This window comes from Cetorhinus maximus, chromosome 19, assembly GCF_964194155.1.
Source record: "Cetorhinus maximus chromosome 19, sCetMax3.hap1.1, whole genome shotgun sequence".
Taxonomy (NCBI): Eukaryota; Metazoa; Chordata; class Chondrichthyes; order Lamniformes; family Cetorhinidae; genus Cetorhinus; species Cetorhinus maximus.
In genome coordinates, this window is record NC_135897.1 from 60,005,812 (window position 1) to 60,018,822 (window position 13,011).

General features: G+C 39.3%; 1 protein-coding gene across 5 annotated transcripts in view; it reads right to left on the reverse strand.

The window, feature by feature from the left end:
* LOC144693831 (arf-GAP with coiled-coil, ANK repeat and PH domain-containing protein 2-like) overlaps window positions 1–13,011 on the reverse strand; it is a 197,425-nt gene that overhangs the window by 38,378 nt on the left and 146,036 nt on the right. For all 5 annotated transcript variants that reach the window (XM_078563905.1, XM_078563904.1, XM_078563908.1 and 2 more), the window contains one exon: window positions 1,971–2,083. In XM_078563905.1, coding sequence (XP_078420031.1) covers window positions 1,971–2,083 — 113 coding nt within the window. The remainder of the gene's footprint in view (window positions 1–1,970; window positions 2,084–13,011) is intronic.

The window sequence follows — 13,011 nt, forward strand, 5'->3', positions numbered from 1 at the left end:
TAAAATTAAGTGCTGAAGAATATTGTCTGTCACAGGATCTCCAGAAACTTGAATTACCTTGCAAAGTTCTTCATAGTATTCTTTTGTACACTAAAACAAAGGTGAAAATTTTAAAACCTTGAACCTTGATCCCAACCCACCCATTTCCAGGTTTTCCGGAGGCAGGACGAGGGGTGGGTAGCCAGGACACCCACCAGGAGTTGGACTGACAATCTAAATATATTGAAGAGGCTTATGGCCTCTGGTTTGCCGATTTTACAGGGGGTGGCTGGGTTTTCCAGGTCTCAGGAAACTCAACAATCAAAGCAAAGTGAGGATAGTAGTGCTTGTGGGGTAGGAGAAGCAGGAGCATTTCCCTACCACTCACCTTCAATCAGCTGATGCTCCAAAAATATACCAGCTGACATCATTACTGGGGTTTTGTACAAACCCCTGGAAAGGATGTAACTTCAAAGGCTCGTGTTGCTCTTGGAGGATTATGACCCGAAGGAGCAATGTGGATTTAGGCCTGAATAGTAGGCACAAAACAGCAGTGGTTTCTGTGGGTTTGCTTAAAGCATCTGATATGGTTTGGAGGAACAGTCTATGCTGGAAATATCTGGAATACAATTCTGCAAACATTGGCCCACGAACAGTTGTGCTCACCAACCGCAAACTCAACGTATATCTCACAACTAGCAGATTTCAGCCACTAAACAACACGCTTCCGAGAGCTGTCTTGGCACCATCACTTTTTAATATTTACATCAGTGATATCCTTCTGACTCAGTTGAGGAAATTTGGATACACAGATGATCTTGTGTTAGTTATCCACGTGAGAACTCTGCCCAAGCATAACACACATTAACAGAAGACTTAAAAAATACTTGGTGATTGTTACAACTCTGGCAACTTTGTCCAAATCTTCCAAGTGCTTGCATCTGCATTTCAATTGAGCCACCAGCATATGAAGCAGCACCTGAATAGTCCCACCTGTCACAGTGAACGCAGGTACAAGGTCTTTCCAAATTACTTTGGAGTGTCTCTGGATAACAGTTTCATATCTGACAAAAACTGCTGCCAAGATAAAAACTAGTATTGACTTAATCTACAAATTAGCTGGGGCCAGATAGGGGACAGATGCTTACCTACTTTAGAAAGACACCTTGGCTCTTGCTTTTACATTAACTGAATTATTGTGCACCGGCATGGACAAGAAATGCATGTGTAAATCTTGATGAAGTGCAACTTGACGCTATGAAAATCATCAAAAAAGTACTGAAACCAACACAGTCCATCTCCCTGTTCTTGCATGTATCGTGCTGCCCTTCTTAGAAAAGAATCAATAATTGAAAAACTCAACCAGGCCCTAGAAAACTTGAATCTCCTACTCACTGAAGATCTTTGGAAGCTCCTGATGTACTGAAAGTCTGAATGCTCAGAGAGTTACTCCATTTTAATGCAACAGGGCCAACCTCTGCATGCAAGCAAATTCAAGCCAAATAGGAAGTCTACTTCCTCTTATTTGGCAAATTTTCCAACCAATTTAATATGTAACCAAGCTAGGTCAACTGGAGTGTACCACTTTGATTCTAGATAGCTATGCAGAATTTCCTAGCTTCAAATCAGTCACCATCTATTGTAAGCCTTGGACAGTTTGATAAAGTGCTTTTGTTTAAATTTTCAAATCATATAATTTCATATGAAATGAAAGGTCAAGTATAATTTTAGCCAAAAAACTAATGCTTGACAATTTTGTATTGTACACTGTAATTACATTCAATATGAACAAATCTTGTAACTGTATAATTTCACTTGGTTATGAAACTTAATTCTTATGTTTTTAATCAGTTAATGCAATGGATTCCTGTTTCTACTGGCAAATGTATGCTGCATCAATGATTTTATACCAATCATATGTCCTTCTCTTTACTGTGATTGCCAGTTATTACAAGAAAGTGTTTCATTCTGAAGCCAAAGTTTAATCTTACCGGTTCCATGTTTTAAAGGCATTGCTGGCTCGTTTATATAAATATCCTTCCATGACTATGCCATTAGCAGCATCGATGTTAAATTCTATCTTGGGATCATCACTGGAAAAGTCCTAAAGCAGATGATTTTAAACCGAATACAAAAGCAAGAATTACTTGACATGACAAGAATGATTTGCAAAAGATAGTTTAACTTAATGTTTGTAGCATGGTCATCCTATAAACCTGTAAAACTGTGTCTGGAAAACATGCAGAGTGAATATTACTACAATAATCAGTTTAAATTTTGCCTTAGTTCCTAAAGGATTGCCATCTTCATAAGAAACAATGCTAGCTTAATTATAATTACTCTAGCTTCTATTTTTTTCAAAACAAATTATTACTGAAGCATAATAGTTTTCTGTGAAGCGCAATGGGGCACTGCAGTCTTGTATATGAAGTACTTGCTTTGTTTAGCTTCATTTAATTTTTTACTTTTCCTTCCTTATGACGATCAGCATTACCTATACTAGACAGAGTATAAACTAACTGACAGATTACATTTTACCAATTGAACTTGGTACAGTCTGCCACCCATTCACATGATTTTTTAAGTCAGTCATTCTAACATTGATGAAAAAAAACTCAATATCTTCTTCTTGTCACTCTCCTATTGAGGTCTTTCCACCATCTAAGTTATAGCCCCCTAGCTAGAGTTAGAGAATTGTTATAGAATCACAGAAATGTTACAGGACAGGAGGAGGGCATTTGGCCCATTACATCCGTGCCAGCTTCCCATAGGAGCATTTTACCTCGTGCCACCCCACTGCCTTCTCCCCAAAGCCCTGCGCATTCTTCCTTTTCAGATAGCAATCCAATTCCAATTTAAATGTCTCAATTCAACCTGCCTCCACAACACACTCAGGAAGTGCATTCCCCCATCCTAATCACTTGCTGCATGAAAAGGTTTTTCCTCATGTCAATATTGCTTCTTTTGCCAATTACCTTATATCAGTGCCCTCTTGTTTTTGATCCTTCCACCAATGGGAACATTTTTCCCTATCTACTCTGTCTAGATTTTGAATACCTCTATCAAATTCCCTCTCAACCTTCTCTGCTCCAAGAAAAACAGCCATTTCTCCAATTTATCAACGTAACTGAAGTTCCTCTTCAGTTACGGATCATTCTTGTGCATCTTTTCTCCACTCTCTCAAATGCCTTCACATCTTTTCTGTAGTGTGGCACCCAGAACTGGATGCAATACTCCAGTTCAGCGCGCGCAGAGTATAACATCACATTTTTTGTTGTCTCTTACTACCCTGTGCAAACAGGCGAAGTGTAGCAGGGGTGAAACAACACATACTGTATAATAATAAGCATAGGAATGGAGGAGGAAATGGTGTGCTACAAATGTGATGTGACCTCACAAGATAAGACATTTTAATGACAGCACATTACTGGGAAGCAATCCTAATTTAGTTCATTTTTGCTACTTTTTGAAAATAAAATTGATTCTATAATGAAATTTTTTTTTAAATTCCCATAAGCATTATGCTATCATGAAGTATTTTAATTAGATTCAGCATTTAACTTTTAAAACTATAAAGTAATTTTTTAGTCAAAGGAAAATTGGTTTCATTATCAGAACTTTATAGTTGAATTTGTTGTTTTGCACAATACCAAATCATTCTATTTGAAGATTCCCTATTAACACACTTGTGGACTACGATTTTTTTAACTTAAGAAACAGAACCCTGTATTCAGTTTTCTATTTCTATGCAGCATGTAGCTACAATGGAATATTACAAAATCTCTCTTTGAAATTCTCTTCTCTGTCACATTTTTTTTGTTCTCTGTGTAAATCTCCTGAGTTACTTTAGGAATCCTTCCTTTTGCCTGCCATATGGTGATTAATTTAGATCACAAACTGCCCACTAGCTTTATCAATAGCAGTGCTGCATTTTTACTACACTAAAGTTGTCAATAAACAAGGCAGTGTATATCCCAACAGGACACCAACACAAGCTCAATATGTATTTTTTCCCCCTAGGCCACTGAATGCATATTGCTGTTATTGCTTTATACTATTTTTTGGTTGCTTGCATTCAAGCTGAGCATCAATGACTGTGTATAGTTAGACAAAGCACCAATTTTGTATTATTATCTGTGTATTCAAACTTATAAATGCAGTGGACTCAAAAGTACCAGGAACTAAGGCAACCAGAATCACTTTTTGAAGCTGGTGTTAAGAAAATTAAAAGGCATTCCAATTTTTAAATAATTGAAACATGCATTCACACGATATACTTAAATCTAAGAAACTGTGCTAAAGAGGTGAAAAATGATAGGTGAGGTGGGGCAGGAAGACAGAATGCATAAAAGGTGGAGGACTACAGTGTGTGAAAGATGTGTCACAGAAAGACATGCACAGAACAGAATAATGAATATGAAAAATTGCAAAATTGCTGGAAATCTGAAGAAAACCTAAGTGCTGGAAACACACAGCAGCCAATCTGTATCTGCAAAGAGAAAAGATGGGCTGTGGATTTCAAGTGTGCATCCTAAATCTGATTTATGATGAAATCTATAAATTGGACTATGGTGTGTCGACATGTAGCATGGGAATTTTTATTTGTGTTCTTTCAGGCACAAGGATTTGTTGCAAGAGTTACATTTAAATCTAACACTTCTTGAAATAGTCATTTGGTAGAACAGAACTTGAGTACTGCTGAAAAAGAAATGACAAAGCTTTCGTCTTGCACTCATCAGGACATTTGCAAGAATATCAAATGCAAAGGGAACTACAATTTATACTTTAAGAGGAGAAAGTGCTGATTGATTGGCAAGTGGACTCTACGATTGGTAGAGGCATTGCCATGGAGGATGCACAAGTTAACTGCCAAGCTTTGTTTAAATTCAAACCAGGCAGGTTGACTGATTGACCAAGGCATTGCCCTGAGGAATGAACCAGAGAATGGCTGTCGCCTATTTTGTTCAGTTGGAACAGGTGCAATGTGTGTAAATGTTCTTCCTGTCTGCAAAGAACAGGGCTCTTGTGTATTAATATATGTAGCTTCCAGCATACGTAAGTGTGCCACACTGCAAGCCTGACTGATAATCTTAAACCAGTTGTCAGTGTAATTCTTAGCACACTCAGGATTATTTAGTAAATGTTGTCGAATCACGGAATCACATCTAATGTTGGACACTGTGTTTTGAGTTTGTAAGCATAGGCTGGTTGGGTACGGTCTGCACTTTGCCTGCTTCGAACAGCCACGGTCTGATATGGTCTGCCAGTCTTTGGGACCTTTGACCTACATACCTAGCATCACACTGGCACTGAAATTCATGTATCACATTACTCATTTGAGTGACAGGCAGAATGTCTTTTTGGCTTGATGACAACATCCTGTTACTGATGAACACCCCTCATGTTACTGTTGCATAGTAGCAACATTAAACAGCTTAGCTTCACCTATTGCTCAAATTTTTGAGATACCTTACCCATCTAAGATAATCTGAGGTAGACTGGGCACTTTTCAGGACCAAAAGTGGCAGCCTTAGGACTATTCATGAGTCTGTGTGATATACAGCGATCATTTATCCATTATCTCACAGGATGGATTTGATGTGCCATTATCTCACAGAGTGGAATTGATGCGCCCTATTTCAGCATCAAGCTTGCAACGTGAGCAAATGGCTTGGCCCCTATTTATGAGGTTGCCAATAAGGCCAATCTTATAGCACGTGGAACTGGAAGAAACACAATGTGTATGTTGGCCAGTGAAGGTAGGTTTGTGGTAGATGGTAGTAGAGAACCCCTTGGCAGATTCTCAACTAGCACATCAAGGAAAGGGAGCTCATTTGACTGCTCCATTTCAAAGGTAAGTTTGAGCACAGGATGGAGCCCATTAACCCATGTAAGAAAATTCTTACATGCAGCTGCAGATTCAAATATAGCAAATGTATCATCTACATATCGGAAATATACAAGGGGTAGGAGGTTAGGTGTCATTCCATCGAAGGTGAGTTTCTCGTGGAACCCAACAAAGATGTTTGTGAGAGCTGGGTCTGAGGGAATCTCATGACAACACCCATCTATTTGGGCATAGACGCTGTTATTAAAACTGAACTCAACTATGCAAGTTGAGTTCATAAGTTCAATGAATACTGAATCACACAATGGCAGTGGGTCTAGATCACCATGATATAGTGCTGCAGTGCAAATGTCTCTGGCTTGAGTTAGTAGTGTCAAATGAGCACATAGACACAGCATTGATATTGGTACTCAAGTCTTGTATGGTTATCCATACAAGTAAAGAAATCCTTCACTGCTCATGTGGAAACTTTGCCCAAAACTGGTTACAGTAATTCGGCTAACCATTTGGCCAATTCATGTTGTGCAGAACCGGTCGTAGATAAGATAGGGCATGAAGGGGCATCACTTTTGTGTGTCTTGGGCAACCAACACATGCATAGGCACAGTGAGCCATGAGGACGAATCCTATCATATAAACCACCTGGCAGCTCGTCACACTTACAGAAGTCCAACAAGCGTTTATTTAGTTTGCTTTCGAGCAAGGTTGTCTGGTCAAACTGAGGGGCAGGTCCAATGGATAAGAATTTGGACCCATCATTAAGAATGGCATGCATTTTGTTGATATAGTCGCACTTGTTAAGGGTGACTATTCCAGTCCCTTTGCTGGGTTTATAGATATGTATGTTTGGGTTGGCTTTGAGGCCTCACAAGACTACCAGACATTTGTGTTGCATATGAAAATAGGCCAAGTAATTCAGAGTCCTACAAAATTTTTTGAAAAGTTTGAAATCACATGATCATGAAATTATAGTTCTTGGAGATCTATATTCTATATAAATGCAATAGCATGAAAACACAATTTATATTTTTTGGTACATGTGGGTGGAAGAGAATGCTTAAGTATGGCGGGGTGATAACATGGACAGATTTCAAAGTGTGGACCTTGAAATCAATTTGATGTATTGCAAGAGTGAGGATGATGGCACTGCAGGGCTTTGTGCTAGGGATGCACTGTGAACAAGTTGTAGTTCATGAAGGATGGGTGTCAATTAGATGAGCATTAAAGAATATGACCTGAAGGTGTCTATTAGCATTTCAGCAGAGAGTAGAAATGACTAAAGATGCAACGATGGATGAAAGCAACACTGGTAATAGTACAGAGAAAAAGGGAAGCCGAGATCACATCAAGCATTACACAATTGTTGCACATCTTCAGACTGAGCCCAAGGGAGTATCTGGTGAGTTTGATGGGAGTCAAGCCTACAAGCAGTGGGAGACAAAGAAAACAATTTCAGTTTTGCCAAATAACTTGAGGGAAAGCTTTGCTTTTCCGGGTTTTAATTCAGATAGATAGTGGACAGTGTGTTAATAACCTTTCCCATCAATCCCATGGCTAAGAAACAAAGCTTGGTGTCACTAACACATTTGAAAACTGACCAAATGCTTTTGCATATTGCCAAAGAACAGCACATGAGAAAGACCTGGAAGGAACCGTAGCAGTGCAAGGAAAGGGGAGAAATTGTTGCAGGAGATGTGATATCTTCATTGCAAAAAGGTCAAGACTGTAATCAGGCGAGAGTATGTCATGGAGATGGTGATCTGCAGAGGAGACAATAGAGGGAGATACAGAATTCTTTTGCAAGAGGCAGCAGGGAAGTTGAGAAAGATGAAGAGGTCCAACAACCTACAGTCACTCATTCAGATGTCCTTTGTAACTTTAGTGCAGCCACAATATCACAAAAACCATTTGTAAGATCCTAAGCAAGGAGCAGTGGGAGATTAGTTGTGAAGCAAAAATGCAATCTAACACTTAAGTTGAAGACAGAGAACAACCCAACAATGGTGTTTCTTATGCGGAGAGGATGAGGGAGTTGGGCAGTGCACACACTGACAAAGAGATAGATTGTGCATGTCAACAAGCACAAGGCTTAGGAACGGAAGCTTTATGGATTAGGAGCTGGGATGGATGCATGATTCAAGTATAATAAGGACTGACAGTTCATCTCCACATAATAATAGTCTTTAGATAATGCTGAAAAAGAATTTAATAATGCAGGGGACATAATTTCTGCCATGAATATTGTAGTATTTACTGATCTCACATGGAACATCAAGTTAGCCACACTGTCTGGAAAAAATAGACAAAATTAAAACTGTTGCCAGTTTTTGCCATTTCCACAAGGATCAGTGAGTCAAAAACCCATATTATTGCCCCATTTAATCCTAACTATGGCTTCATTACTATTTCACAAGGTCCGTTGGTGCTCTTGAAACATAATGCATTTCATCAATCATTAAGAACTTTTAGGCATGTTAGTAATACTACTGCCCCAACATCCAATGCTTAAAGTGCTATCGTACTCTGCTCTAAATAATAGAGTATTTCCTCCAGAAAGCAGGCAAGGTCAAGCAAGAACAGTTGGTAATGATTTTATAGCCCTTGGACTAATTAGTCTCCATTTCCTAGAAAAAGAAAATTAAGGCAAAACCATAGAGTAAAAGTATACAATTGCATTTGGTAGGTACAATTTGCAACACAGTTAGGCCTACATATTAAGGATTGAGAGAGACTACAGTCCTTTATGGGTTCTGAGCAGAATTTACAGATTAGACGGTATCAATGTCAAAGCATACAGATAGTTAAATTTATATAGTCTCAAATGATAGAATAAGATCTGGTATAATGAAAGGTTAACATTAAGCATTAACTTTGTTTCTTTCTTCAAAGGTTCTGCTTCTGACCTGCTGAGCATTTCCAGCATTTTTCTGCTTTTACTTTAAAAGATTTGGGACTATGGCTATGTAAAATGATTTGCTGTAATCCAAGGCTGAAAATGCACTTGAAAAGCATACAATCCTTTAAAACTTGTGAATTACCCTTTCAGTGACAAAAGCTGACCGAAAAGAAGGTGCTTTCTAACTTGAGGTTTATATGCTCGTACATTAAATAATTACTGCTGAGGGTAACATTCCCAAAAACAATAAACCAAAAATTAAATTATATTTTGTTATTGCTTATAAATTTTTTTTTTTAAAATCTCATTTTTTAAACTTGAGTGTTAATTTCATACATCATTGTAGCATTACTCATTGTACAGTCTATTAATGTAAATTGAAGCAGATTAGAGTACATGCAGTTTTGGTATAACCATACCATCTTCCCATTCAATTGCGAAAACTAGGAAGCACCTGGTGACAGCCCTGGTGTACAACCGCTAGTTAGGCAGCGGTTCCCAAGACCTTGGGTAAATATTCCATTTAAGATACCAAAAAAAAAATAACAGTTTGCAATAGTCTTTGGGGGATAAAACACGTTAAGCTAAAAAATGTTACAGCGCATCAATAATTAGAGTCAAACTCAATACCATTATAAGGAGCTGCATTCACTAAAGAAAGTCCAGAAGCTACTGATTGCAATACCTGAAATTCTGTAGTCTTGAAATATTTTACTTAAAATACCCATTCAAAAAAAAACACATTTTATAAAGAAAACTTACCATATATAATACATAACGAAATCTGAAGAATCTCATTGCAACTGTCCCTTATAAATGTCAAAGAACTATATTCCAGTGAAACGCAGCAATTTTTCTTGCACCAGAGTTAATAATTCAACAGTCAATACAAACTGTCAGTCCATAGCTCAGAATAAGTACTTCATATTGAGTATCACCGCGTTCATTAAAACCAGTAACTTCCTTTGAAACTTGGGCAATATATTTTCTTTTGACTCATGGCACAAATATCCAGTTATTTATCATGGAGAAAGATTCTTCTGTCTATGACGGTTAAGTCAATGCATTTACCAGAGGATCTAGATCTTCAACTTTAACTTCACAAGGAAAGCAATCAGCTGATTTCAGCCTGCTGATGTGATCGTGAACCAACTGCAAGTTGTAAATGAACCAATGCATTATAAAGCCTTTTCCTTTGTTATGAAAATGTCGGAGGCTCTCATTGGCTATCAAAATGTCTCAAAAAGAAATGCATAAGTTAGAATGCTTAAGTTAACTAAATTATATTTGTCATATGCTAGATGTAATAGTCACATCAAATATTTAAAGCATTCAGATAAATTGAATGGAAATGGTATAATCAATCTCTCGTGTTACATTTGTGTTGCCAGGAAAACTTTAATAATATATAGCAGTAAACAACAGCTTGTGTTTATATAGTGCCTTTAATGTAAGGAAATGCCCAAGGTGCTTCACAGGAGCATTATAAAGCAAAACTTGACACTATACCACATAAAGTGATATTAAGACAGATAGCCAGAAGCTTGGTCAAAGAGGTAGGATTTAAGAAGAGGAGACAGGTAGAGAAGTGGGCTCTGAAGAAGAGTCATATGGACTTGAAACATTAACTCTGTTTCTCTCTCCATAGATGCTGTCAGACCTGCTGAGTTTTTCCAGCATTTTCTGTTTCTGTTTTTATTTTATATTAGAGAAGTGGGAGCCTTAGGGGTGGAATTCCACAGCTAAGGGTCTTAGGGGCTGAAGGTATAGTTACCAATCATAGAGCAAGTAAAATCGAGGATGCTCAAGAGGCCAGAATTAGTTGAGTGTAGATCTTAAGAGCGTTATGGGGCTGCAGGAAATTAGAGATAGGGAGGGATGAGGTTTTTTTCAAAATTGCAACATTGCTTACCCAGGAGCCAATGTAAGTGAACAAGTACAGGGGTGATGGGTGAATGGAATTTGGTGCAAATAAGGACACAGGCAGCAGAGTTTTGGATGACCTCATGTTCATGGAGGGTGGAACGTAGAAGGCCAGCCAGGAGTGCATTGGATTAGCCGAGTCTAACAGTAACAAAGGTATGGGTGAGGGTTTAGGCAGCAGTAAGCCAACAGATGGGTGGTGTTGGGCAATGTGACGGAGGTGGAAATAGGCAGTCTTAGCAATAGCACAGATGAGCGGTTAGATGCTCATCACGGGTCAAATATGACGCTAAGGCTGCAAATAGTCTGGTCCAGTCTCATACAGTTGCCAGGGAGAGGGATGGAGTTGGTAAGTTGGTAGTAAAGAACAGCATTTGTGGCAAGGATCAAGGATAATAGCTTCCGTCTTTTCAATATAATTGGAGGAAATATCTGCTCATTCATTACTGGGTGTCAGACAAACAGTCCAGGTAATTTTGAAGTAGCGGAGGGAGAGGGGTGGCGGTGAAGTAGAGCTGGGTGTCATCAGTATGCATGTGAAAATTGACTGCCTTTCCAAATGATGTTGCAGAGGTCGGCATGTAACGTTGCAGGAGTGGTAAGAGATGTCATTGAGGGTGAACCTAGATAAGAATGGAACCAGGCAACTGCCATCCTATCGAGCAGGAACAGTGGAGAGGCAATGGAAGAGAAGAGTGTAGTCAACCATGTCAAAGGCTTCAGAAAAGTCGAGAAGCATATGGAGAGATAGTTTACCTTTACCCACTCACATAGGATATCACTTGTGATTTGGATAAGAACTGTTTCGGAACTGTAGAAGCTAAAATCTGATTGGTAAGACTCAAACATGGGGCTGGATTTCACACCCCATTGTTGATGGGTTTGAAGGTGGTGGGGGGTGGGGGGGGGTGGGGGGGGAGCGGGAAGCACAAAATCCAGCATGTGGTCTTCCCACTGCCTTCCCCCAAATTCTGAAATTTTATGGGGGTTGGGGAGGTGTTGGGCAGCCTTCCCACCCTAGGACCTATTGAGGCAGTTAAGTTGCCAATTAATGGCCACTTAAGGGCCTCCTCCTGTCCCTGGTGGTATTTTACTTGAGACAAAGACCCATGCCATGTGGGAAGCCTGGCAGCTTTAGCTGCATGCATGTCATGAGGGGATTAATGTCTATAATGTTATTGGAAATTACTTCTTAAAATATCGTTTAGCGTGTGTGTGTGCGTGCGTGTGTTAGTTGGATTAAAACCAGCTAGTCTGGGTGCTTTGATGTATAGGAAGAAGTAGGTTTGAAATTATAATTAGATGAGCATGGGGAAGTTTAGAAACATAGGTGTCAAGGGGGAAATTTGCATTTTTAAATAAAGCATTCAAAAGAATGGGTGAAATCTTGCACCTAGCTACAAGATGCCAAGCAATGTGTTTATATTACTAATAAAATTAGTGAGATGAAAATGTTACTGTTAGAAGTTAAATTAAAAACCTAGTAATACAAGGGAAAATTTACATTCAAAGGAAAAGCTAGTTAATTAGGGGATTTTTGTAGTTATAAAAGTAGTAATTTTGTAGACAAATGTATGTGCTTACAATTTTTTTTGTATTAACAAACGTTTAATTTAGTTGTATAAAAAACCATTTGAGGTTTAGTGATCTTATTACTACTGAATTCAAAGCCAGCATCTCGAAACATACAAATTGCAAGAATGGATTGTGACAGTTGTTTCAAGTTTCTCTCTGGGATTTGAACAGTTCAGCCCTTACCATTGGCTGTGTCATAAAAATGCACTATGTCAGGGGGCGGTGGGAGGGCGGAAGAGCCTCCTTTGTGGGTCCCCTTGGCCAATTGGAAGCACCCCACAATTTAAAGTCATGCCCCTTTAACCTTCCACCCAGCCTCTTGAACCCAGTTTCCTCACCCCACCCCTCCTCAAGGCCCCCAAACCCACACTTATATGGGCTCTTAAGCGTGCTGGAACTGCCTGCAGTCTCAGCAGTGACCAGCTAGCGCTGCTGGGACTAAAGAGCTCCCAGCCATTCTATTGGCCGGCAGATCTCTCAGGCAGGACTTCCTCCTGAAATAGGGGCAACAGATCTGTCTTAATGCTGCTCTCAGCGTTAAATTGCTGTGGGGCAGCTGTTGGGATTGTGGGCAGGCTCTCCACCTACTTTATTGCCCGGGGGGTGAGTTGGGGGTAGGGACTGCAGCGCCCCATAGAATCCAGCCCATGGAATTTCAAAGAAGGTGGACACCGATTCGGAAGGCAACAACATGTTCAAGGAATTTGAGACTAAAGGGAGGTAGTTGTAGGAATGTTGTGGTCAAGGTTTTTTTTTTAAAGCAGAACAGAGATGATTTGAAGGGGTACAT